Raw genomic sequence first — 25,450 nt, forward strand, 5'->3', positions numbered from 1 at the left:
TCTGTCTGGCGATCATTTGGTATCGGTGCAGCCCAACTGCACTTGTTCTGATGACATAATCGGTGTCGGGGGGAACGCGGCCGGGCGGCAGACGTCTCCCGTGAAGCCCCGCTCTCTCTCCATGAGTGTGTGCAGGGGAGCCCATCCCCCACTCCGCCATTTGGCCCCAACGCTGCTTCGCATTCCTTCCTGCAGTAGCGCCTGCACTGAGCGTGCGCAGTGAGTGCCCCGCGCAGTGGGTCCAGGGAGGGGGGAGGCGCTCAAGAGCCATTCTCGCCGGTGTGAAAGGGCCAGTTATTTTTTACCCATATAACAGCAGCAGAGGAGGGAATGAGGAGCAAAGACAAGAGCTCCTGGAAGGCAGCTAGCAGGAGAGAATCAGGAAGAGGCCCGGCACTAACCTGCACATAAGAGAGGTACTGACACAATAAGTTAACGCGCACACACACACCCGCGGTGTGTTTTTGTGCTGCAGATGTTTTCCAGCTGCTTTCATGGGTCTTTCTTTGGCCATTTTCCTTGTGTTATTGTTATTAGAGGGGAGGTGCAATGGTGATTGCATGAACTGATCATGATGATGATGATGGTGATGATGACAATTCATGGATGAAAGAACTGATGAATGAATGATTTTTTGACATATTATGCACCGGATAAATCATTTTACTTGTGAATAAGAGAAGTGCTGTAACAGTTAATTGGCTGCATTCATCAGTTCGTTATTGAAATCTGTCCTGGCCTTTTTATTTTAATTGTCATTCATATTTTTTTTTTTGCCCTGCTGTGTCCTTTATGTTGCTCATACACATCATATTGCAGTCTCCTTCATGGTGCTTAGGAGCTGAGTCATATTATTTGTTTAAAGTTACATCCCCCCCCCCCCCGCTTGCTGTGAAGTTAAATTCAGTTTTCTGTGCTAATTGCCGTCCAGCCGGATGGACTTCATCGGTGTGACAGTTTCAGCCTGTGAGACAGTAAATCGGTTTGTTAATATCGTCAGGTTTCTAATTTTATTGTTATTTTCTAATTAAATCATTTATATTGCTATTTACATGTTTCGTATCTTCTTATAATGATATTTCTCAATTATATATATTTCAGATTTTATAGGTTAATGCCATTGGCTTACTAGGGTATGTATAGGATATATATATTACATCAGTTTCTGTAATTTCCACAGTGCATTGACTGATATGGTCATTTTTTAAAATCCAAATTAAACCCAGAATATCTGCACACGTCTCACTAATTAATTAGTTCCGTTTCAATCCGAAAATTTAATTGTGCTCCGCTACTCTGTATTTTCTTGCACCTGTAGCTGGAATAATAATACAGGCATGCATGTGCGGACATTGTTCGTGCCACAGCTGATGACGTCACAAGTGATTTCCAGGTGTCCCGATGAGACATATGAAAGGGCTACATTTGTCATTTCCCATATTTGTTCTTCGAGTAGTGCGGGGAAAATAGGGCAGGCAATCATGTTCGAAAGCCTTAAGCGGGAGCGCTGGTGTTATTCTACGCATTTTCGATGTACAGAGTGACACGGCACAGCTGCAGTGTTAAGCACCATATGAACTTTGATACGCAAGATGGATTCGGTGCCAGACGAATGAAGGTAGAGCTGTGCGCCTGGGGATTTTTCTTCCGAAAGAGGTTCTTTTCTTCTACAGGACACTTCATATTTCTCGCTCGTTCGCTGCGCCCGTCTTTCGGCGTCGAGCGGTCCGGCTGCGATCGCATCTTAAACCCTGCGGCGCCGGTGCTGTCGCAGTGCAATGGGTTCTCCCGCAGTTTAACAACAAAATGGCTGCCGTTTTCTCGACTTCACATTTTGCCTGTCGCACTCTTGCTTCCACGTGCCGTGTCAGTGTTTGCACGCTGGAGCGACACAAAGGAGCGGGATGCTGCATTTTTGCAGGTCCGTAATGTCTTTGCAGAGCCCCCGTCATCCGCTCGAGGCCTGGTAGCAGACACCTGGATATTCGAAGGTGTGTTTGTCTAGTGCGATCAAGCAAGAATGCATTCGGGCCCGAGACAGGAGTACAATGCATGCTGGGATTTCTGGGACCTAGGCTGTGTTAAGGCAGTACACACCGCAACATGCTATTTACTTAACAAATAGAGCAATTCGGTGTACTCGTACATCAGCTACTGCTGTGCCCATTACCGTTTATGTAGGATTTCTTACATCTCTTTACTTGACTTATTTTTCTGCTTTTTAATTTCAGTGAATCTTTCAGTTAATTTCGTTCTGTGATATTTCCGCCTCTGTGTTTTTTTTTCACCGTTTCATTATTCTGCCTCCCGTTGGTCTACCGTGCGGTTGACTTGGAGCTTGGGAAAACGACTGTAATTTATGTTCCCTCGCTCTGCTTGTTACCTGCTGATTTCTGCAGTTTTCAGGACCGGCGATGTCTACCCCAGACCCCCCTGTGGGAGGGACACCTCACCCAGGCCCCTCCCCAGGCCCCGGTCCCTCCCCAGGCTCCACCCACAGCATGATGGGGCCCAGTCCAGGACCCCCTTCTTCAGGGCACCCCCTTCCAGCTTCGGGGCCCTCCGGATTCTCCCAGGAGAACATGCATCAGATGCACAAAGTAAGTGTAGGGGAGACTAGTGATGCACGGAGATCCTTCGACCAGGTGCAACACAAGTCCAGCAGAGAGAAGAAGCCGATTTCATGCAACTTTTCTTTTATATATTCCCTTCATCTGGTTCTCTTCTGTGTTAAGTTTCTTGCCAAGGGTTTATTAAAAATGTGAACACTTTGCACAAGAGCTTTTTAACCATTTATTATCGCACTGTTTTTGTATAGGGGGGGCACGGTGGTGGAGCAGGCTTGGCCGAGTCCTGCTCTCTGGTGGGTCTGGGGTTCGAGTCCTGCCTGGGGTGCCTTGCGATGGACTGGCGTTCCGCCCTGGGTGTGTCCCCTCCTCCTCCAGCCTTGCACCCTGTGTTGCCGGGTTAGGGTCTGGTTTGACGCAACCCCGCTCGGGACAAGCGGTTTCAGTCAGTGTGTGTGTGTGTTTATGTGTTTATATAAACTTTACTGGTTTCCTGCTGCACTGATGAGGCAATCATGCTCTGTCTTTCAAAGCCCATAGAGGGAATGCATGAGAAGAACATGCCCGAAGACCCACGCTTTGGGCAGATGAAGGGCATGTCCATGAGATCCGGGACCCACAGCGGAATGGGGCCCCCGCCCAGCCCCATGGATCAGCATTCCCAAGGTACCCATGTTTGAGGCAGATGGCAACAAGAACGTTCCTTGCTACAACTTCACTTATGCATCTGGAAGTGTAGAATTTAGACCCGGAAATTTTTACTGCTTATGACGTTTCAGTAATGCAACACAGCAGCAAAGTGAGACTGATTTAGCTTATTTCTGAATTTTAGCAGTTTTCCAGTTCTCTTATGTTCTTGGCTGTAGCAGTGAAATAGGTAAAGCTTATAGAGACAATAATTTCATACTGCATTTACATTACACTTATTCATTTAGCAGACACTTTTCTACAAAGCAACGAACATCTCATAGAAATACATCTTGTACATCTCGTAATGCCATGGAAGAAGTTACTGGAAAAGGGAAACACCTCTCTATCCATTCAACTGCCTTCTGGGATGGTGCTTTAAAAGGCACTAGGAGGTGCTGCTATTATTTTTTTTTCTGATGACACCAATCCATGGCCTACACTTTCAGCTTTCGAAGGCAGCGGACAACAAATGTTAAACTGCACAGTTCAAACAGGGAGACTGATGGGTAGTCAAGACTGTGTCCTTTTGCTCGTATGGACTCAAAGGACTGAGACAGTGACCGTACATGACTCCCTGAGTCACTCGCTGTCTACTTGCTCTAATGCTGTAAGCTGTGTGCTAATCCCTCTTCCACAGAGAAAACGCATAACAGGAGTACTGAACTGAGCGTGATTGGACTCTATGAGTCATGTGCGTTCGTTGTTTCATTAAGTTCATGCGCGATGATGTCTATGTCCATTTGTCAGTGTGACAGGCTTGCCACCTCTACAGGAACCACCCCCACTGAGAATTACTTCACCCGAGGCCCCTTCTCTACCCTCAGGCTACTCCTCTCCGCTAGGAGGTTCTGAGCACGGGCCCAGCTCTGTTCCAGCAAGTGGACCTCCCTCTGGTCCTCTCGTGTCCTCTGGTGGACCAAGTGGAGTTTCTATGGATGGCACAGATGCCCAGGCTGTAGGCCTGCAAAATCGGGGCTCCACTCCACCTGGAGCTGGAACCCCCACCAGTGGCAACCCAAGCAGCACTAGCGGGCCCACACCTTTCAACCAGAACCAGCTGCACCAGTTGCGGGCCCAGATCATGGCCTACAAGATGCTGGCACGAGGGCAGCCACTGCCGGACCACCTGCAGATGGCAGTGCAGGGCAAGCGACCCATGCCAGCGATGCAGCAGCAGCAGCAACAGCCGCAGCAGCAGTCCGCAGCCGGCATGCCCCCCGGTGCCGGGCCCGCCACATCCGGCTACAGCAGGCCTCACGGTGAGAGAGGCGAGCCGGCACAAGGGCCCGGACACACTCAGAGGAGGACAGACGCGGTGCCGAGTGCAGAGGTTCTGTGGCATGTCAGTCTGGAGAGTGACACTGTCTCACACCTTTCATTGTGCTGTGCTTCTGTGCTCAGCCTCTATAACCCTTTCTTTAGGCAGGGAGATAAAATCATTTACATCCTGATATTTGAGAAAATCCAATTACTAGCATCTACATAGCATAATGGGTACAGTACATAGAAAGCATATGCGTAGCGTTACAACATATTAAAAAAATAATTTGAGAAACTGTGTGCGAGTGTAGCACGTGACTACAGTTAGTGCTGACCAGTTCAGGATTCTTAGGGCCAAAAATATGAAAAAATATTTAAGTTTTCAGTCAGTATGGAACACTTATTATTCTGATCATAATAGTTCACACTAAAATTAAGTCTTATTCTGCATGCTTGTCTGAAAGGAATGGGAGGACCCAACATGCCCCCTCCAGGGCCCTCTGGAGTTGCACCCGGGATGCAGGGACAGCCACCCAACGCCACCCCAAAAGCATGGCACGAAGGTGGGCGGTCACATAAGCTTTGTTTTCCCTGCTATAAGAAGCATTTTTACAGATTTAACTATTTTTTGCTTGAGCAATTTATGGTAGGTGCCTTGCTTATGGGTTGTACAGCATTTGGTGAGATTTGAACAGGTAAACTTTGGATGGGAATGTAGAAGCTCTGACTACTACATTACCAGCTGCCCTGTAGTTCCATCTTTAGTTTTCAAATCCAGCAGTTAAAAAAACTTGAGTCAAGTGCATCTAAGGTTTCTTACTGTATGAGAAGCGAAATAAATGCATACATTTACTGCAGTTTTACAGCTGGCGTCCTCCTTTTGTTAACAAATTTCAGTGAAAAAAAAATCAAGGGAAGAAGTGCAGAGGAGTGTTTAGAGAAAAAAATGACTGTTTCTGACCGAAAAAATCATTTTCAAGTTGTTTGCAAATTCTGAAAGTATTGTAACGACCCATGTTACCATGAGTCTGAGTGGGAAAATTTGTTTATTGTAAATAGTTGGATTGTGGGTAAAATGTAAGTGAGTGTTCAACCACTGGGGGGACTTACGGGGAATGTAATGGGGTGACTGTGTTTGGTAGTAAGAAAGAGAAAAAAGCTTGGGGGGGATGCTAAGCAGGCTGGGAAGGTTGGCTTGAGGTGCGGGTCCTTGAGGACAAGAGGTCCTCAGTCTAAGAACATTATTCCCCTGTATGCTGGTGTTCTAATAAATATTTAACATGAATGCTGCCTGTTCATCCTTCTTCACCCCACACGAACTTAGGGTGCTGTGCATCACAGTATTGTACAAAACTGTGGATCATTCTGATTTCTTTTCCCTTCCAGGGCCGGTGGTCAATGCGGCAGCTCCCTCCAGCACCCCCCAGAAGCTAATCCCCCCGCAGCCCACTGGCCGCCCCTCTCCGGCTCCTCCATCAGTGCCCCCCGCGGCTTCCCCGGTTATGCCACCACAGACCCGGTCTCCTGGGCAACCGGCCCAGCCCCCGTCCATGGTCCCACTGCAACAGAAACAGAACCGCATCACACCTATTCAGAAGCCCTGTGGCTTGGACCCGGTGGAGATCCTGCAGGAGCGGGAGTACAGGTAATAACAGAAGTGGTTCAGAGTTTGGGTTTAAATAACAGGAGTCAGTTCTGCTGATAACAAGATACTTGGGGGTCCAGAACTAAATATGGTACTACTGAGAGTTTGTACACATCTCTTCACACAGTATGCATGTAATCTTTTAGAGTAAATGTTCACGTCTTTTGGCGGCACAATAATGCAGAAAGTTGTGCTGTCAGAGTGGTGCAAGAGAATGTAGGTCTCTGTGAAGTTTGCATTTCTGCTCCGGTTTCCTCCCACAGTCCAAAGACAGGCAGTTCAAGTGAATTGGTGATGCTAAATTACTCATAGTGTGTGAATGGGGGTGAGTGGCTAATCTGTAAATAGGTATTGGTAATGGGGTATCACTGCTTCTGGGCTGTGCTCTGGATCACTGCAACCCTACTCAGGACAAGTGGATATTGAAATTGGATGAATTGTTGACCACTCTCTGTTTGCTGGCCCTTTCTCATCCAGGTTGCAGGCTCGCATTGCGCACCGTATCCAGGAGCTTGAGAACCTCCCTGGCTCACTGGCTGGTGATCTCCGAACCAAAGCCAACATCGAGCTGAAGGCGCTCAGGCTCCTCAACTTCCAAAGACAGGTATGGCTCCACACAGACCCCTGGTTTCCTGGCACTGCAGTATCCTGCACCTGTGACCAACCTTAACTGTTGCTCCCTGCAGCTGCGTCAGGAGGTGGTAGTGTGCATGCGGCGTGACACGGCCCTGGAGACGGCCCTTGATGGCAAGGCCTATAAGCGCAGCAAACGGCAATCCCTGCGTGAGGCCCGCATCACTGAGAAGCTGGAGAAACAGCAGAAGATTGAACAGGAGCGCAAACGCCGCCAGAAGCACCAGGTACACGTGGTCGCAGTGCTCAGTATCATAAAATAGTTCAGCAGGATGACCGGACAAAGAAATACCGGTCTCAGTTCATAATACAGTAATCATGTCACCGAGAACATAATTGCGTTAGATGGCCTTCCTCTATGACCTGACTTCTTACTCCTGGTCCTTGTAGATTTTCCTGTGGAAACACTGCAGAGTAGTACTTGATTATAATACTTTAAGCACTTTCAATTTAAATTTCAACTTACTTTTATAAACCACTCTGCTCACCATGGTGACAAAGTGCTGAACATTGTTCCAAGGAGCAGTACAGTTTAGAAGGGAATGGTACAATGGAGCCTTTTAGTTTCTATGGTAACTGAGATAGATAACTATTAAGGTAAGTCTGCTGGCAACTGTGGAAAGGAAAACAAAAGACTCGCAGCCGCAAAGAAAGAGAGAAAAGTAAACCTCCGAGGGCCCAAGAACCAGTGGACCACACCCTATTGGACTTTCTACTGTGGTCTGAGAGAATGTGTGTGGATATGTCTAGAATAAAGACAAAAATGTCTGTCAGGGTAGAGTTATAGAGAGAGAATGATGGTGTCATTGTCCTGGCCCATTGTTGTTGACTTTAGTCAATGGTACGCAATCATGGGCTTCTAACCAGAGCCTGGTGGTTGTTTTTGACATCACATCCAGATAGTAGGTGATGTGTCTAGAGGCAACGGTACCTTGGTACCACCGTGGGCTACACAGGGTCTGGTGTTTCAAGATGCCAATACACCTCAGGGGAAAAGGGAGAGAGAAAAGAGGACAACTTGTGAGTACATCAGTTGGGATCAGTTGCAAAACTGCAAGGCTGAAGAAAATGGTTTTACGTCTAGCTTCGAAGGCAGCCTCGGAAAGAGCGTACCTCATTTTAGTAAGATGAGGATTCCACAATTTAGGGTCCCAGTGGCTAAACATTCTGCCGCCCACAGTCTTCGTATGGATCTTCAGAACTATGAGCATATTAGCATCCTGTAAACATAGAGCATGATCTAGCTCATAGTTAGAGAGGAGACCAGCAGTCTAAGGTAGTACTAGACCCCTGAAGGCTTCATAGGTTTAATCAGTATCCGTAGTATCTTGAAGCCGGTTCTATATGTGATGGCAAGCCAGCGAAGAAATTGAAGAACTGAATATTTCCGGAAGCAATTGTCAATCCTAGCTGCAGTACTCTGGATGAGTTGAACGAAAACAATAATATAGAGCAACCAGAAAGAAACGAGTTGCAGTAATCAATAAATTATTTAACTTGTCTACTTCAGGTTCAGAAAGGAGTGAAAGGAGTCCTTCTCAGTAAGATGTGCAGGAAGAATCAACGAAATTGAGTTTTTGAATCTAAAATGAAGTTAAAGGTAAAACTCTGGAGGGTTAATGAATTAAATTTTCTTAATCCGGAACTGTTCAGTGTCTTTTTCAATCCCTTCTTTGTAAAGGAGTACCTCAACAGCATCCTTCAGCATGCCAAGGACTTCAAGGAGTACCACCGTTCTATCACGGGAAAGATCCAGAAGCTGACCAAAGCTGTGGCCACGTACCACACCAACACTGAGCGTGAGCAGAAGAAGGAGAACGAGCGCATCGAGAAGGAGAGGATGAGGAGGCTGATGGTGAGGAGAGCGGGCAGGGGGAAGATCAGGCCCACACATACAAACAGAAATGTACAAATGCACTCTATCCCCTACAGGCTGAGGATGAAGAGGGCTACCGGAAGCTAATTGACCAGAAGAAGGACAAACGTCTGGCCTACCTGCTGCAGCAGACAGATGAGTATGTGGCCAACCTGACAGAGCTGGTGCGAGCACACAAGGCTGTGCAGGCCCTCAAGGAGAAGAAGAAGAAGAAAAAGAAGAAGGTAAGGCACCATGGAGGAGGGAGCATCAAAATATTAGACCTTCTCCTTGATCTGCAAGTGGAATCATTTCCATCATCACATTCACTCATTCCAGTGCACTGTTTGGCAAGAGACCTGCTGATGTGTATTTAGGAGATCAGTGAGGAATATGGGGAGAAGACCAGTTGAGGTGTGTGCAGGAGACCAGTAACGTGTGGGGAAACCAGTGATGAGTAAAGGTGACCAACGCAGTGGGATAGAAACCTGTCATGTCTGGGTCAATGGAAATAGGAGGCTTTCAGAGGCCTCCCATGTTCTTCCTGTGGTGAATCATGCTGGTAGTGTCCATGTTGTGAGTGTATCCATTGATGGTGCTCCATTTGTTGATTTGCACCTTCCAGCAGAAGCTGGAGAATGCCGAGGGCCAAGCTCCTACCCTGGGGCCAGATGGAGAGGTGAGCTTGGACCTGTCCAGTGATTTCTTCAGTTTCACATGACAATTTCAAAGAGCACCCCAGTACACAGCAAAGTAGGAGTACAGCATTGTAAACATTTTCATATCTGGGCTAAACAAACTCATGATCCAAGAAGGCAAATGGGGAACAGAAAACCTGCTGTCAAAAATGTGGACCTCTCCTTCTCAGTCTTCACTGCTGATTGCAGCTTGTAGAGAAGTACATGGAAGAAAAGCGCCTATTTGGATCTCAGCATTTAATTCCGGAAACCTCTCAAAAATTCCACTCATGAAGGATTCGGTCTGAAACCAACCTGTGACTCCAATACATCTTTACACAAGTTGAACCAACATCAATTTTTATTGCATCTAAATACCTGGAATTTGTTGACTCCTGCCTTTCTTATTTATGCATCACTCCATGGCTTGGTCCTCCAGCCTCTGGATGAAACCAGCCAGATGAGTGACCTTCCCGTCAAGGTTATCCATGTGGACAGTGGCAAGATATTGACTGGGGTAGATGCTCCCAAGGCTGGCCAACTTGAGGCCTGGTTGGAGATGAACCCAGGGTGAGTGAGAAGCCCTCCTCCTAGCTCCTAGTGAAACCACATCTGAACCACAAATTCAGGCCTCATTGGTTCTTTCATACCAACCAATCTCTTTTCTAAAATGTAATCAGATAAACTCTCTCTTACTGACCAGCTACCTTCTAGAAATCTTACACAAATCAATGGATTATATATTTTTAGTAAAGCAAGCAGTTTGCTGTTTCTGGTGACCCTATGTGAAGCCTTGAATATGCTGAGTTAAACATTAGTTACAGATCTTGGAGAATTTAGCTCTGTCTTCTGCTACCTTTGCATGAGTAACTAAAGGGACTCAGAAGCTTTGTGTCACTGCAGAAGAAACCTGAATAGCCCGGAAAAAAAAAAAGATTGAATGTGTTTCTGATGTAATAAAGAAATTCAGTTCAGTTCAATTCAATTTATTTTTATAGAGTGCTCTTCTCACACAGTGACAGAGAGCGCTTGAACACAGGGATAGAGAAAAGAAACAAACACATTAGACAAGGAAACAAAGAAACTACAGAACTAGCGTAACGCTGTAGATTATCAGTGCTTTTATAGAGCTATAAGTGTGGCTACTGTCCACAGAGGAAAGGAACAGAAAAACTCCCAGCTGAAAGTTGAGGGAGAAAACAAAAACCTCTGGGGGTCCAAGTGCCACTGGCTGCCCACCCTTCCTGAGCATTCTAGATTAAATAAGACTTCTAAGTCAGTTTACTGGTAATAATGGCATTGTTCCTCTATGGTAGCTTGATTTCCCAGTTCAGCATGGTACGTCTTGTCCCTCACGATGGTTGATCATCATCTTCAGTCAGCATGGGGTGCTTCTGTAACAACGGGCTGGGCTCCTCAGGTCCTTTTGTAGGGAAACAATGCTCAATAAGAAGAAATTGTTAGTAATTTATAACTTAAAGAAATAAGTTTAATACATTTTGACACAGAGGTGGGAAAAGCAGAAACACAAGTGGAATTACATTTCCAGGTGGAACGCCTGAGTAAACATGTAAATCTTTAGTCTGGATTTAAAGGCTGATACAGACAGGGCATTCCTGACAGTAACTGGTAGACTATTCCACAGTTTAGGTGCTCTATAGCTGAAGACATGACCTCCTGCTGAGGTCTTATTGATCACAGGTTCTTTAAGGTAACCCGTATCCAATGAACGACAATATCGATCTAGGATATAAGAATCCCTGAATCCCTCGTATGTGTATGCCTGTATTTGAGTGCCCTGTGGTGTCTTTGTGTTCCATTCAGGGTAGAGTTGGAATAGGCTTTGGATGACCATGACCCTGTGCTGGATAAGTTGTTTCCATAAACAATAAAAATGGATAAATCTGAATAAAATAAAATGCATGACTAAAATGAAATTAATCGAATATTAAAAATAATATCTTACTGATGGATCAAATAACCATATTTGTTTGTCGCCATCGTTTGAGTTTTGCTGCCTGGGGTTACACGTAGAGCAAGTTTATGAAAGGAAAATGACTATGTGGTCCGGGTCTCTCGACTGTACCTGTATCTAAGACATGACTTTCGATTAGTCAGTGTTTAAGAGGCGGTTTGATACACATACCATGTTCTCACCATCCTGCACCTCCTTCCAGGTACGAAGTGGCCCCCAGGTCTGACAGCGAGGACAGCGGCTCAGAGGAGGAAGAGGTATCCCAGCCGCTGAAAAAAAGCAGACATCTTTTGTTTTTTTTCACACCCTGCCTATCTGTATTTTATTTAACTCCCATTGGCTGTCTCCCTTCCTGAGTGACTTATCTGAGGTGTAGAGTAATTGCAACTTTACGTTTATTCATTTAGCTGACTCTTTCTTCAAAGTGATTTTCAATGTTAGTCTACCTACAATTACCTGTTTATACAGGTGGGTAATTTTACTGGAGCAATTTAGGGTAAATACCTTGGTCAAGGGTACTACAGCTGGAGGTGGGTTTCAAACCCCTGACCTTTGGGTCCAAAGGCAGAAGCTCTAACCACTTTACTGCCCCCTGTCTGTTTCCATTACCATCTCTGTTCTGTAAAGCTAGAACACTTGAGAGGCAGATTCTGTGTTTGCCTGAGATGATTTGCTCGTGTATTTATCCTGCAATTTATCTTCCGGCAATGACATGTCAGCTGTTAATAACAGGTTCTGCTATTACATTGTTCACAGTATTGCTATCTTAATTTATGAAGAGAATGACAAATTGATAAAATGACACATACTTTTTACATTTCCGTGAGGCAGGCATTGTGGAATCATGCGTAAATTTCAGTAGCTATGAAAAGGGCAGGTGCGAAAAATAGAGCAGAGCAATAGTTACTGTTTATACTGTAGCAAAACTGTGACCACTGTGAACTTTGTATTGGTTTTTTAACAGGGTGTTCTGTCTCTAGATGGCCTTTGTGTGTGTGTGTGGTGGGGGAAGTGTCTATGACTCCTCAACATACATCATTTAACACCTACTGCTGCCTTTGTCTCCGCTGTCTCCTCTGACAGGAGGAGGAGGATGGGCAGCCTCAGCCATCCCAGCCTCCCATGGAGGAGAAGAAGAAGATCCCCGACCCGGACAGTGAGGATGTGTCTGAGGTGGATGCGCGCCACATCATCGAGTAAGGGGGCTCACCTGGGGTGTGAGTGGAGATGGTGGAAATGGGTTCATCTGGACCCTGCTGGATCTGATACACGTTCTCCATCAGGCTGGTAACTGCTGTCCCTGTCTGTGTCCTGTATCGTGATGGTTGAGAATCCTCCAAACACAGCAGCCCAGTTTGATCCTCAGCTGAGGGCTTTGGAAGAGAAACACTGCAGGGTCATCTCAGAGAGCCTGGTGACCCATACTGACCCACTGCCCACCGTCTCTCTGCAGACATGCCAAACAGGACGTGGATGATGAGTATGGAAGTGCTGCTTTCGCTCGTGGCCTGCAGTCCTACTACGCGGTGGCCCACGCCGTCACAGAAAAAGTGGACAGGCAGTCCTCTCTGCTCGTTAATGGGCAGCTGAAGCAGTACCAGGCATGTCACGGCCACACCGTCCTTCACAGAGCCTGATTTAACTACCCCATTCCCCCCAAGGAGCTTCATGTGCCAGAAGCTCCAACTCCCCCCTCCTCCCATCCTGTCCCCAGATCAAGGGCCTGGAGTGGCTGGTGTCCCTCTACAATAACAACCTGAACGGGATCCTGGCCGACGAGATGGGCCTGGGAAAGACCATCCAGACCATCGCGCTCATCACTTACCTCATGGAGTACAAGCGCATCAATGGGCCCTTCCTCATCATTGTGCCCTTGTCGTGAGTGACTGAGTTGTGCCCCTCCCCTCTGCAGTACAGCCCTCCTCACGAGTTGATGAAGTTTAAGCTCCATCAATCAATGCTTCTCTCCACCGTGATTCCTGTACTGTTTTTCTTCTGGAAATGGACATACTGAAGTGATCTAATTTTAAGAGTCCAACAGCAGTTACTCCTCTAGCGTTACCCTTGTAATTGTAATTATTTTTCGGACACTTTTATCCAAAGTGACTTATGATATTTGACCTATGTATACAGCAGGTGTGTCAGCGGCAGCAGTCAGGGCAAGTACCTCATTCAAAGGCACTAAAGCAGCAGGCAGGGAGTGGAAGCTGAACTACCAACCTTAAGGATATATGTCCACTCCCTGATGCCCATGAACACCAGAGATATGCATAACTACTCCAGCTGGGCTAATGTGATCTTAAAAGGGCATGGAATGATAACTTTTGGGCATTTTTTTATTATATGCACAGTATTTATGCTTATACAGGAGCTTGAGCAAAGCATTTACCCGGATTTGCTCCAAAAACTACTCAATTGTATAAACGGGCGAATAATTGTAGGTAGCTTTTAACACTGCAAGTCACTTTTGAGAAAAGTGTCAACTAAATGGGAGGGGGCGCGGTGGCGCAGTGGGTTGGACCGCAGTCCTGCTCTCCGGTGGGTCTGGGGTTCGAGTCCCGCTTGGGGTGCCTTGCGACGGACTGGCGTCCCGTCCTGGGTGTGTCCCCTCCCCCTCCGGCCTTACGCCCTGTGTTGCCGGGTAGGCTCCGGTTCCCCGTGACCCCGTATGGGACAAGCGGTTCTGAAAATGTGTGTGTGTGTGTCAACTAAATGAATAAATGTTGGATAAATGGATAAATTAATCTTAAACAAATGACAGCTGATTGTGTAGTGGTTAAAGCTGCTGCCATTGGCTCCAAAGTTATAAGTTCGAATCTCACCATCAGCTGTAGTACCGTTCAGCAAGGTTCTTACACTAACTTCCTCTAGAAAATAGATAAATAGTAGTAGATTACCCAGGTGTAGAAATGGGTACATAACTGAGGGTACCTTAACACTGTAAGTTGCTCTGTAGAAAAGTATCAACCAGCTGAATAAATGTTAAATACGGTGTGAAACGTAGCATGTGCCTACGCACCCCAAGGAAGCAGTATTGAGCAAGAGAGTTTAAACGTTGCTGTTCTGTTCTCTTTGTTGCAGAACTCTCTCTAACTGGGTGTATGAGTTCGATAAGTGGGCTCCATCCGTGGTGAAGGTCTCTTACAAGGTGAGCCGACAAGTTTTGTTGCCGAGGTTTCTGAAATCAGTTGGTTGCCTTGTTCGGGTTCATAATGGAGAAGTAAGTAAAACTAAAAGGCCCTGATGGGGGCCAGTTTCTATTGTAGCGGTTATTGAGCTGTTTGGGTTCGGACGGTAAAGATCTCGTCTCATCTTGGTCCAGGGATCCCCCGCAGCCAGACGGGCCTTCGTGCCTCAGCTGCGCAGCGGCAAGTTCAACGTGCTGCTCACCACCTATGAGTACATCATCAAGGACAAGCAAGTGCTAGCCAAGGTCTCTGCATAGCCGATTTCTTGGAAAGACACACACACAGATATACATGCAAACCCACTCACTCATAGAGGCTCCTCTACACCTCTCCCCCCCAGATCCGTTGGAAATACATGATCGTGGATGAGGGCCACCGCATGAAGAACCACCATTGCAAGTTGACGCAGGTGCTGAACACACACTACCTGGCACCCCGGCGCGTGCTCCTGACGGGCACCCCTCTGCAGAACAAGCTACCGGAGCTGTGGGCCCTGCTCAACTTCCTGCTGCCAACCATCTTTAAGAGCTGCAGCACCTTCGAGCAGTGGTTCAACGCGCCGTTCGCCATGACCGGCGAGAAGGTGCTCACCACCTCTTTGTCTGCGTGTCTGTCTGTCTGTCCCTCTCTTTTGTCTGGATTTTCGTCTAAGGATTCTGCTGAGGCCACTGATAATTTCACTGACATGACTGGTGTTACACCCCAGTGTGGGAAATGAAGTACGACCCCGGTGTACGGCTGCTGAAGCCGACCACCTTCTGCCCCAGGATTGGCTGCATTTCATCAGCGAGGGACATGTCTTCTCCTGTCCCCAACCCAGGTGGACCTTAATGAAGAAGAGACCATCCTAATCATCCGCCGTCTACACAAAGTGCTCAGGCCCTTCCTGCTCCGGCGCCTCAAGAAAGAAGTGGAGGCACAGCTGCCGGAGAAGGTCCGATGGTCCTGCCACACGTCTTCCCTCTAGGACTTCACTGAGTCTCCATTCCACCACCCTGAGACACATTCTGACTGAACTGTACGCACATGGTCATTGAGACAAAATGCCAGCGGGTGTGTGCACACACTCTCAAAGATACACATAGATGAGAGCCGTGGACACAGTATCCCATGTGTTACACCGCAGAGCCCTGTGACTTTACCCACATGGAGGTGATGTGAAGCGAGCGTGTGTGTCTGACATGTTTGATGCAGGTGGAGTACGTGATCAAGTGCGACATGTCCGCTTTGCAGCGGGTGCTGTACCGGCACATGCAGGCCAAGGGGGTGTTGCTCACTGATGGCTCCGAGAAGGACAAGAAGGTGAGGTGGACAGAGAACAAGGAGGTGGGGCTCATGATAGAATCTGCAGTCTCATGTCAGGCAAGATGAAGGCTGTTGTTTAACAGCGCCGTATTTGCCCTGTGTGTCTCTGTGTTTAATGTGTCTTGCAGGGTAAAGGTGGTACCAAGACACTGATGAACACCATCATGCAACTGAGGAAGATCTGCAACCACCCATACATGTTCCAGCAGATTGAGGTATGGACAAAGTGTGTACTGTGGTGTTGAAAGGTCACAGAGGCGCCGGAGGGCCCAGCTTTTGCCAAATATTCACGATCATTTTCAGTCGTTCAATGACTTTTGTGATCTTGGTCAGATCAGCCGTTTCGTGTGATCTTCTTCTGGTTTTCCTAATATCGTAAGACGCCTTTTTTGCATTTCATTTCTACCTTTAGGAGTCCTTCTCAGAGCACTTGGGATTCACAGGAGGAATTGTTCAGGGGTGAGTATATATCCAACATTGTTGTGAAGTTCACCACAGGTGACCGCTGAACCAAACAGCATCCCTCCTCCCTTACCCATCCCCAGGCCAGACCTGTACCGTGCCTCGGGCAAATTCGAGGTGCTGGATCGCATTCTGCCCAAGCTGCGCGCCACTGGCCACAAGGTGCTTCTCTTCTGCCAGATGACCTCCCTTATGACCATCATGGAGGACTACTTTGCCTACCGCAACTTCAAATACCTACGTCTGGATGGTGAGAACTCCGGGACCCCCCAAGACCAGAGGGAGGCGGTGAATCTTATAGACTGCCATTTCCATATGGTTTAATAATTAATATTAGCAGTCTAGATTCCACATCTATGCTCTGGGTTGCAGATGCCAGTGGGTGAGGGAAACATTGCCCTATAATGCAAAATGATGTCAGAGACTGACCGAAATAACTGTGATTAAAGATTAGGCGCACGGCTGGTGCTCACTTGCAATATGAACACCACTTTTGTACGATTTTAGAATATATCGCAATAGGCCTTCAGCACATTATAGTTTTTTTTACGTATTTGGGACATACATTGTAAGGCAGAACTTTATTTTTTGTCCAATTTGCCTTCAAATCAGGATTTCTGTCACTGTTCCATTGCAACTGTGGAAGGCTAGAAATGGAAAAAAAATGGAAAATAAATTTCAAAATGACGATTCTTGTAATAACGGATTTCAGTTCAAATAGTGAATTCCAATATCAGAGGCTGTTGACTAACCAGAGAAGTGTGTGAGGCAGACCTCCCTAGTTGCAATATTGTGTGCTGAAATACAAGGATAATTATGATCATTTAGTGCTCCCTGTTGTCCTGTTTTACCATAGCCTTAGGCGAATGTGTCATGGTAAGAATGGATCGCAGACAGGAACTGACCACAGCCTGGGGAAGCGCTTGTGTATCTGTGAAAATGTTTTTGTTAAATCTGAAGTGTGTCCCCACATCGGCCCCTGTGGCAGACAGAGTGCTGGTTGCCCATCCTGACAGAGGTCATACCCGTACCTGCAGGCACAACTAAGGCGGAGGACCGTGGGATGCTGCTGAAAACCTTCAACGACCCTGCCTCCCAGTACTTCATCTTCCTCCTGAGCACCAGGGCTGGGGGGCTGGGCCTGAACCTGCAGTCGGCCGACACTGTGGTCATCTTCGACAGTGACTGGAACCCTCACCAGGTGTGTGTCCGGCCTGCCGATTCCAGGGGGTGGTGTGTGGAGTCGGTGGGGAACCAGAATCCCTCCCGTTACTGTTGTACATCTTTCTAAGTTTGATCCTTTCCTGTCAAGCTTTCTGACACCAGTGAATAGAAAAATACTGCCTGTATCAGCTAAACATCACTTCAGAATCAGTGTTTTTCTTGGTTTTTCTCTCTTTCTGAAATGTTGCACTGCATCTCTGCGTTATGTCTTTCATAATCTCTATCCACCACCACCTCCCCTTGACATCATTTCACTGGGATCCATCCTCCTCTCCCCCATGGCCTGACCGTCTATAGGACCTACAGGCACAGGACCGTGCCCATCGTATCGGTCAGCAGAATGAGGTGCGTGTGCTGCGACTCTGCACCGTCAACAGTGTGGAGGAAAAGATCCTGGCTGCTGCTAAGCACAAGCTCAATGTGGATCAGAAGGTCATCCAGGCCGGCATGTTTGACCAGAAGTCCTCCAGCCATGAGCGCCGGGCCTTCCTGCAGGCCATCTTGGAGCACGAGGAGCAGGATGAGGTTGGGTCTGGGGGGTCGTGTCTGTAGCAGTGCTGTGCATGAGCGTATGTGACTTCCACATCAGTTGAGCAGACCTGGTCCACATGCCTCCCTCTACCATAAGTGTTTGTGCTGAATTAGAGTAGCCCTTACTGGGTCTGGTTAGGGCTCCTTGCTGCTCTCCCTGCCTAATGGATCCCACTTTCTCCTTCACCAATGCCAGGAGGAAGATGAGGTGCCTGATGATGAGACTGTCAACCAGATGATTGCCAGGAGCGAGGAGGAGTTTGACCAGTTCATGGTCAGTGTCTGACACTTGTGACATTTAATGGGTGTCAAAGATGCCAGATTTACCTGAAATTACTGTGATTCCAGGAGGAGTAGCAAGACACCATGAGTGTTGTTTGAGACAAGAAAGATGATGAAAACTGTCTTTGAAACCAACAAGTCAGAAGAGTTTCTCGCATTTATTCATTTAGCTGATGCCTTTTTCCAAGGTGACTTACAGTGATAGGTTCGTATACCAATCGACTTGCAGATATTTAAAACTGGTAGTGAATTAATTCAGGAAAAGTACATTTCTTGGGGATACTACAGCAGGAGTGAACCCAGACCCCTTCATTATAAGGTGAAGGTTGTAACCACTACCCTACCAGTTGGAGCCACCATAACTAAGATCGGGCTTATTATAGTGGCTTGTACAAAAGCAGAGAGAAGCAGGTCCAGGGGTTTTCTTGGGAAATTCAAAGCATTTTATAAGATCCATTAGCTCAGAGAAAATATTAATCCCGTTCTCTAAGAACAAGTACATTTACATTTACCTTTACGTTAGCGTTTACATTTATTCGTTTGGCAGACGCTTTTCTCCAAAGCAACGTACAGCTCATAGAAAATACAATTTGTGCATTGCATTAGGAGAAAGAGAGACATAGATGCAGACGTGTGATTCTTAAGTGCAGTTAGTTATTTTCCAACATATGAACCAATTTTCATCACACAAGTAGCTATATAAAACTCAATATCAAAGATTCCTGATCACTTTCCTACTATTTTTTTTTTAGATACACAAAGATTCACGTACATTACAGGAGTAGCTGTGTAAAGGCTTATCCGGGCATGATCTTAAAGTTATGGTGCATGAACATTTGCACCTTACATGAACAAGAGCAATTGCAATTCAAGTACAAGAGCAACTGAATGTAACTTCTGCAATTTAGCTACATTATGAAAAATGTGCAAAAAGGAATAAACCGCACAGTCCTGTGAAGATTTGTACTGTCAAAAGACATTTATTCATTTAGCTGATGCTTTTCTCCAAAGCAACTAACAATGTTGGGGTTATAGTTCTTTACTCTTTTATACAGCTGGGCAATTCTACTGGAGCAATTTAGAATAAGTACCTTGCTCAAGAGTACTGTAGTCAGAGGTGGGGATTAAACCTGCAACCTTTGGATCCAGAAGTAGTAGCATTAACCTCTATGCTACCAGCTGTCCCTAGACATTTTTCTAGTAACAGTTCTTTTACGGCTGTGCTTCTCTTCCCTTCTCTTTTCTGCAGCGAATGGACCTGGACCGTCGCCGGGAGGAGGCGCGCAACCCGAAGCGCAAGCCGCGCCTCATGGAGGAGGACGAACTGCCCACCTGGATCATGAAGGACGATGCCGAGGTGGAGCGCCTCACCTGCGAGGAGGAAGAGGAGAAGATGTTCGGCCGTGGATCCCGTCAGCGCAAGGAGGTGGATTACAGCGACTCGCTCACCGAGAAGCAGTGGCTCAAGGTCAGGGGTCGGGGTCAGAGTGCGGAGCTCCTCGCCGGACTACATGTGACTGCCTCTAAACTCCTTTGTAAACTCATTCAAAAAGCTCAGCTGTGCAGTTCATCTGCAGTGCGAAATATCACTTGGAGAATCTTCATGTGTCCAGGCCTTAACTACACCAGTGAGATAGTGCTGCTGTCATTCTGGGGTTGTTCGACCAGGATTAAAAATGAGGAAGCTACTGCCCAGCCAGACCAAACAGAATCAAATGAAGTGTGATCAGTCCTCAAACGCTAAACATACACGATTAAACCTACACACCCCACGTTTACAGCCTTAAATATGAGCATGACTGAGAATGACAGCAGTGTATTGTTCAGGGAAGCGCGACACTTGAAAAGGGAGAAACACGGAACTCATACTAAAATACTTTCAGAGCTGCTGCCTTTTGGTCTGAAGGTTGGTTGCTGGTTCTAATCTCACCTCCAGCTATAATACCCTTGAGCAAGGCACTTACCCTAAATTGCTCCAGTAAAATTACCCAGCTCTATATAAATGGGCGAACAGCTGTAGGTAGCTTTAGAGAAAACCATCAGCTAGATGAACGAACGTAAATGAGCTTTAAATATTCTCGGGAAAAAGACTGTCTGCGAAGAACCAAAGTACGAAGCATTTTGGTGGACCTGTTTATTGCATTGACATTTCAACTCACTCCGGTTTCTCCTCCATCTCCCTGCCAGGCCATAGAGGAGGGCACGCTGGAGGAGATCGAAGAGGAGGTGCGGCACAAGAAGACGACCCGCAAGCGCAAGCGGGACCGTGAGTTGGACCTGCCAAGCCCCGCAGTGGCCGGCTCCAGCAGCACCCGCAGCCGGGACCGCGACGAAGACAGCAAGAGGCAGAAGAAGCGCGGCAGACCACCCGCCGAGAAGCTGTCACCCAACCCACCCAACCTGACGAAGAAGATGAGGAAGATCGTGGATGCGGTCATCAAGTACAAGGACAGGTGAGGTGACGTGGAAGGTTGGAATGAGCTCAGACACTCAAGTGTCGTGTGTTTACTTGTATTTCTAGCTCACTTTTGAACGTTGTGTTCGCTTGTGTCCACTTGCAACTTGCACCGTCTGGAAAATAGCAAAAATTCAGACAAACATTTCACATTAAACATTTACATTAAAATAAACGCATACATGCATAAATGCATACGTACAGGCGCAGAATGAATCACGGAATAAATATTTAAGGTGAAAATTTAAAAAAAGAATACTTTCCTGCAGAATAAATTTCTTCTTATTAAACATTTTAAAATGTATTTTGAAATGCGTTACTATTAAAAGCTTTATAATAATGTTAAATATTTTTATATTTTAAATATTGGCTTTATTTTATAGCCCCTTCAGTATTCAAATTGTTATGATTTGTCTGTCCGTAAATGATTCAGTGACTACATAAATACATGTTGTTGTCCTTTTTAATTTCCTCTTTGCCTTCATCGTTGTCACTGGTTCTGTAAATGACCCTGTGGAAGCTGTTAAAAAGGGAGCCAAACGGCTCACAGCTGGATACCATGTTACCATGTGACACAGACATGGTTGCTCCTGCCTGAGGGAGATGGCGGGATGCTCCGGCATGGTGGTCCTCTCTCTGACAGGGACTTCTTTGTGTCTCCTTTCTGCAGCAGCAATGGGCGCCAGCTCAGCGATGTCTTCATCCAGCTGCCCTCCCGCAAGGAGCTGCCCGAGTACTACGAGCTCATCCGCAAGCCCGTCGACTTTCGCAAGATCAAGGTATCACACCTCCTCCCCAGTACCCCGGTTAGGCAGCACCCATCGAGGGGGCGCTCGGCTGAATCGGCCCCCTCTGCCCCCCCCCCCCTTCCACCTGCAGGAGAAGATCAGGAGCCATCGCTACCGCAGCCTGAATGACCTGGAAAAGGACGTGATGCTCCTGTGTCAGAACGCACAGACCTTCAATCTGGAGGGCTCCCTGGTGAGGACATGCATCCCTCAGCGCAGCTCTCACCTGTCAGATGGTACGGTGTTGGTTCAGTTGCCTGGGGAGAGTGCTGTGTGGCCAAATTTGTTCAAGGGAACGCTACCTTATTCACCACTGTCTGATAGATTATGGAACAATTTGTACATTTAAATTTAACGAAGACGTCTTCTCATTCCCTCCCTTTCTAAACCATTTAAATTCCGTTATTCCAAAGAATCTCTTACGTCCAGTTTTACCGTACGTCCCAATCAAAAATCACGCATTGCATAAACTGACCAGGATGCCTTTGAAAGTGTGAGATTTCCTTTGGCTTTTCATCCCTAATGATGGGAAGTGTTCAGTTTACTTTATCTTACCGCACCTTACCACCTGCCCTAAGTTGGTCAGAGCAGGCCAAGCCAAACGGGATGCTAAATAACAAGGTGGAAGGTGAGAAGAAGAACTTTGTGAATCCGATACCCAGCAGTCATACTTGACATGCCTCTCACTCCTGTGTCTCCATAACAACCGGCGGCGAGCAGATCTACGAAGACTCTATCGTCCTGCAGTCGGTGTTTACCAGCGTGAGGCAGAAGATTGAGAAAGAGGAGGACACGGAAGGCGATGACAGCGAGGAGGAAGAGGAGGATCTGGATGACGGCTCTGAGTCGGAATGTGAGTGTTACTCTGGTACCAGTGATGGACACTGGTGTTTTCAGCTCCGCAGGTTATGCACTGGCTTGTTGGAGCCTGGTGCAGCACACCACACCAGTACACCTTGGACACCACACCAGTACAGTGCCATGAGTATTGCAGTAACTCACTATTGAAGTCATTAAATGGCTGTAATACAAAAGGCTGTTGCCCTACGTTAAGCAACAATGACACCGGGTGGTGTCCAAGGTGACATCAGTAAGCTTTGCGCCACAGTTGTCCCAGCCCTGAGCTGAAACATGGCAGAAAAGCAAACAGCTAGGCGTGTGTTTGTGTGTCTGTGTCCTCAGCTCGCTCGGTGAAGGTTAGGATCAAGCTGGGCAGGAAGGAGAAGGGCCTTGAGCGAGGGAAAGGCCGGCGCAGGGTGGGCCGCGGATCCAGGGCCAAGCCTGTGGTGAGCGACGACAGTGAGGAGGAGCAGGAGGAGGTGAGCCACCTGCGAACACACACACACACACACGCATAGAGACATATGCAAACAAGCACACGTTCACTCTTTCAGCTGATTTCTGTACCGCGCATCGCTTACTCTTACATTTACCACAAGTGCAGTTCGTGATGTGGTACTTGGTGCTGCTGGTGTCCTGACGGCCTAATTCATTCATCAAATATACAGACCTGAGCTTAAATTAAATGTTGTTATTCACATGGTGTTTTGCATGACCTTCCTGTTCCCATTTGACCTCAGGAGCGCTCACCCAGCGGCAGCGAGGAGGACTGAGCGACGCCCAGATGGGACCATTTACACACGGCCACCTGCAGCCAAACAAGTGATAATGCGTATTAGTTGGGAAAGAATTTTTGTGGTGGACAGGGGGGTGCATGGTGTAGTTGTTTTTAGTGTAAAGTGTATCATATGCTGAAATAACCAAAACAAGAATATGGTCAAAACTGAGATGAATGTCAGACTTCCAGACACACACACCCTGGCCGAAGGTATAGTCCCTTTTCTGTAACCGCATGTTCGTTTTCTGTCGTCTGTCCTCTTGTAAAAAATGACAAGGCTTAATAGCCGTGTGGAGCTGAAACGTGCACTTTGTGGGTTTGTTAGCAAATGTCTGTGGCAGAGCTTCCGGCGAGACCCTGGATCCACAGCCGTTCCAGACTCGAGCACATGCAAACACGACTGTGTAGATACGTTGTGGTGTTCTGTTGCGTGGTCTTTCTAGATGTTTCATTTTAAGAAGAACTCTCTAGACCCCTGTCCTTGTGCTCGTCCCCGAACCTCTGCTCGTGTTGGAGGAGGCACTGGGGAGGGAGTCACTGGAATTCATACTCTTCCCAATAAAGACATCTCACCAAACGGCTGCTGTCAGTGCTGTTACTGCTGTGCTAAAGCATTGTCCAGATAATTCGAAGATGTAATCCCATGTCGTTTACAAATATATATTACCTTCTCGACTTTGTAGTTGCCTTGTCATCTCATAAACAAGAACCGTTCCTTGGGCGACATGCTATCATTTATCATTTATCAGGGCGGCAGGGTGGCACAGCGAGTAGCGCTGCTGTCTCACAGCCCCTGGGTGGTGCAAGAGGACATGGGTTTGATCCCTGCTCAGTGTGTGTGGAGTTTGCATGTTCTCCTTTTGTTTGTGTGGATTTCCTCTGGGTCCTCTGGTTTCCTCCCACAGTCCGAAGACATGCTGCTCAGGTTCACCTGTAGTGTGTGAGTGACGCAGAGAGAGTGTGTTTCATTGATGTATGGATGAGTGACCCATTGTAAGTAGTGTATCTAGCAGTGTAAGTCACCTTGGTGACTAAGGTGTGTGGGCTGATAACACTACACAGCGTTCATTGGAAGTTACTTTGGATAAAAATATCTGCTAAGTAAATTTACTGTATAATAGCTTTTTCTGTAGACCTTACAGCGGATGGCAATATTTTCAAAAATCGTATATGTTTTTTTTTTAATCAGTCATAAGTTGATGATTGATTTTAAAATTTATATTGATGGACAATAATCAAAAATAAGACGAAAAAAGGGTTTGGTTGCATTCACCTTCTCAGGAGACGTGGTTCCTTTGGTGAATGCAGGACTCTGCTGGAGATGTTCCACCAGTTGGTTGTTTCTGCTGGTGTGATCTTTTTTACAGATGAAGGTTTGGAGCAGTAGCATTACCACATGTGAAGCCAGCAGGATCAACAAGTCAATCATGACAACCGAATCGGTCCTGGGAGTGACGCTGGACTCCCTGGCAAACATCTCACTGAAACAGATACTCAACTCCAGTTCATCATGGACAATGATTCCCATCCTATGAACACTACCTTGGTCAAACAATGGAGCTCTTTCACAAACAGACTGGTCCAGTTGCGGTTCTCTAAGGAGCTACTGGAGGTTGTTTCTACCAGCATTTTTCAAGGAGTCCGCACACTGCCAGGAGGGGTGATCTTTTAGTGACCATCTCAATACACCTTTAATTACCTTACCTCATTATGCCCTCTTTTGGGTAAATGCACTTACTTATTTATCTACCTTATTTATCTATCTTATTTATTTAAAGAACTTCTCTACTTATTCACCTTTTTGCACCCTGAAATAAATGGATGGATGGATGGATGCCTATGCCTGTCGGTATGTTTGGGTGTTTGTATGTTATCTGTTGTCTGCTGCATGCAAATAGAATTTTCCTATTGGATTCGATTGATTGATCCATCCATCCATCCATCCATCCATTTATTTCAGGGTGCAAAAAAGGTGTATCACTGTAATGATTCTGCATATGACAAGAAAAAAAAATCAAACATTAACCAAATTTCAATATAGTTCCCAAGAAGTTAGATTTAACATGAAAGCCTTTTCCCAAAACTATGTCAGAATAAAGACGACAGGAATCGTCGTCACTGTTTGCAATGCTATTTGTATGACCGTCATAATTGCATAATTTTCAGAATAACTCCCAAACGGCAAAAGTTTAAAGGCAACAACTTTTTGAAGAAGGTCCACTCGACTCCTCCTGCAAACTGGAGATTTTTTTTGTAAAATGGAGAGGCCAAGAAAAGTGCAAACATGCTCTACAG

At 46.7% G+C, this 25,450-nt stretch overlaps 1 protein-coding gene across 1 annotated transcript; it reads left to right on the forward strand.

Moving 5' to 3' along the window:
* The first annotated feature begins 248 nt into the window (after window positions 1-248).
* On the forward strand, window positions 249-23,787 carry smarca4b (SWI/SNF related BAF chromatin remodeling complex subunit ATPase 4b). The gene is made up of 34 exons (XM_029246916.1): window positions 249-416; window positions 2,400-2,600; window positions 3,101-3,233; window positions 4,082-4,516; window positions 4,982-5,080; window positions 5,904-6,162; window positions 6,640-6,766; window positions 6,849-7,022; window positions 8,477-8,650; window positions 8,728-8,895; window positions 9,276-9,329; window positions 9,767-9,897; window positions 11,505-11,559; window positions 12,386-12,498; window positions 12,756-12,903; window positions 13,017-13,180; window positions 14,384-14,450; window positions 14,625-14,735; window positions 14,831-15,073; window positions 15,311-15,424; window positions 15,685-15,792; window positions 15,924-16,010; window positions 16,208-16,254; window positions 16,341-16,507; window positions 17,295-17,458; window positions 17,779-18,006; window positions 18,209-18,286; window positions 19,544-19,762; window positions 20,482-20,747; window positions 21,420-21,528; window positions 21,629-21,730; window positions 22,258-22,390; window positions 22,720-22,856; window positions 23,118-23,787. Exons 2-34 carry the CDS (start codon window positions 2,415-2,417, stop codon window positions 23,148-23,150), a joined length of 4,833 nt encoding a protein of 1,610 aa, XP_029102749.1. The 5' UTR covers window positions 249-416; window positions 2,400-2,414; the 3' UTR covers window positions 23,151-23,787.
* The last annotated feature ends 1,663 nt before the right edge of the window (window positions 23,788-25,450 follow it).

Source organism: Scleropages formosus, chromosome 20 (assembly GCF_900964775.1).
Source record: "Scleropages formosus chromosome 20, fSclFor1.1, whole genome shotgun sequence".
NCBI lineage: Eukaryota > Metazoa > Chordata > Actinopteri > Osteoglossiformes > Osteoglossidae > Scleropages > Scleropages formosus.

Excerpts from the sequence above, each read along its gene's own strand:
- smarca4b (XM_029246916.1), top strand. The coding sequence starts at position 2,415 with ATGTCTACCCCAGACCCCCCTGTGGGAGGGACACCTCACCCAGGCCCC. Across the intron at positions 6,163-6,639 it reads CTGCAGGAGCGGGAGTACAG|GTTGCAGGCTCGCATTGCGC; the intron begins GTAATAACAGAA and ends TTTCTCATCCAG. Across the intron at positions 22,391-22,719 it reads TGACGGCTCTGAGTCGGAAT|CTCGCTCGGTGAAGGTTAGG; the intron begins GTGAGTGTTACT and ends CTGTGTCCTCAG.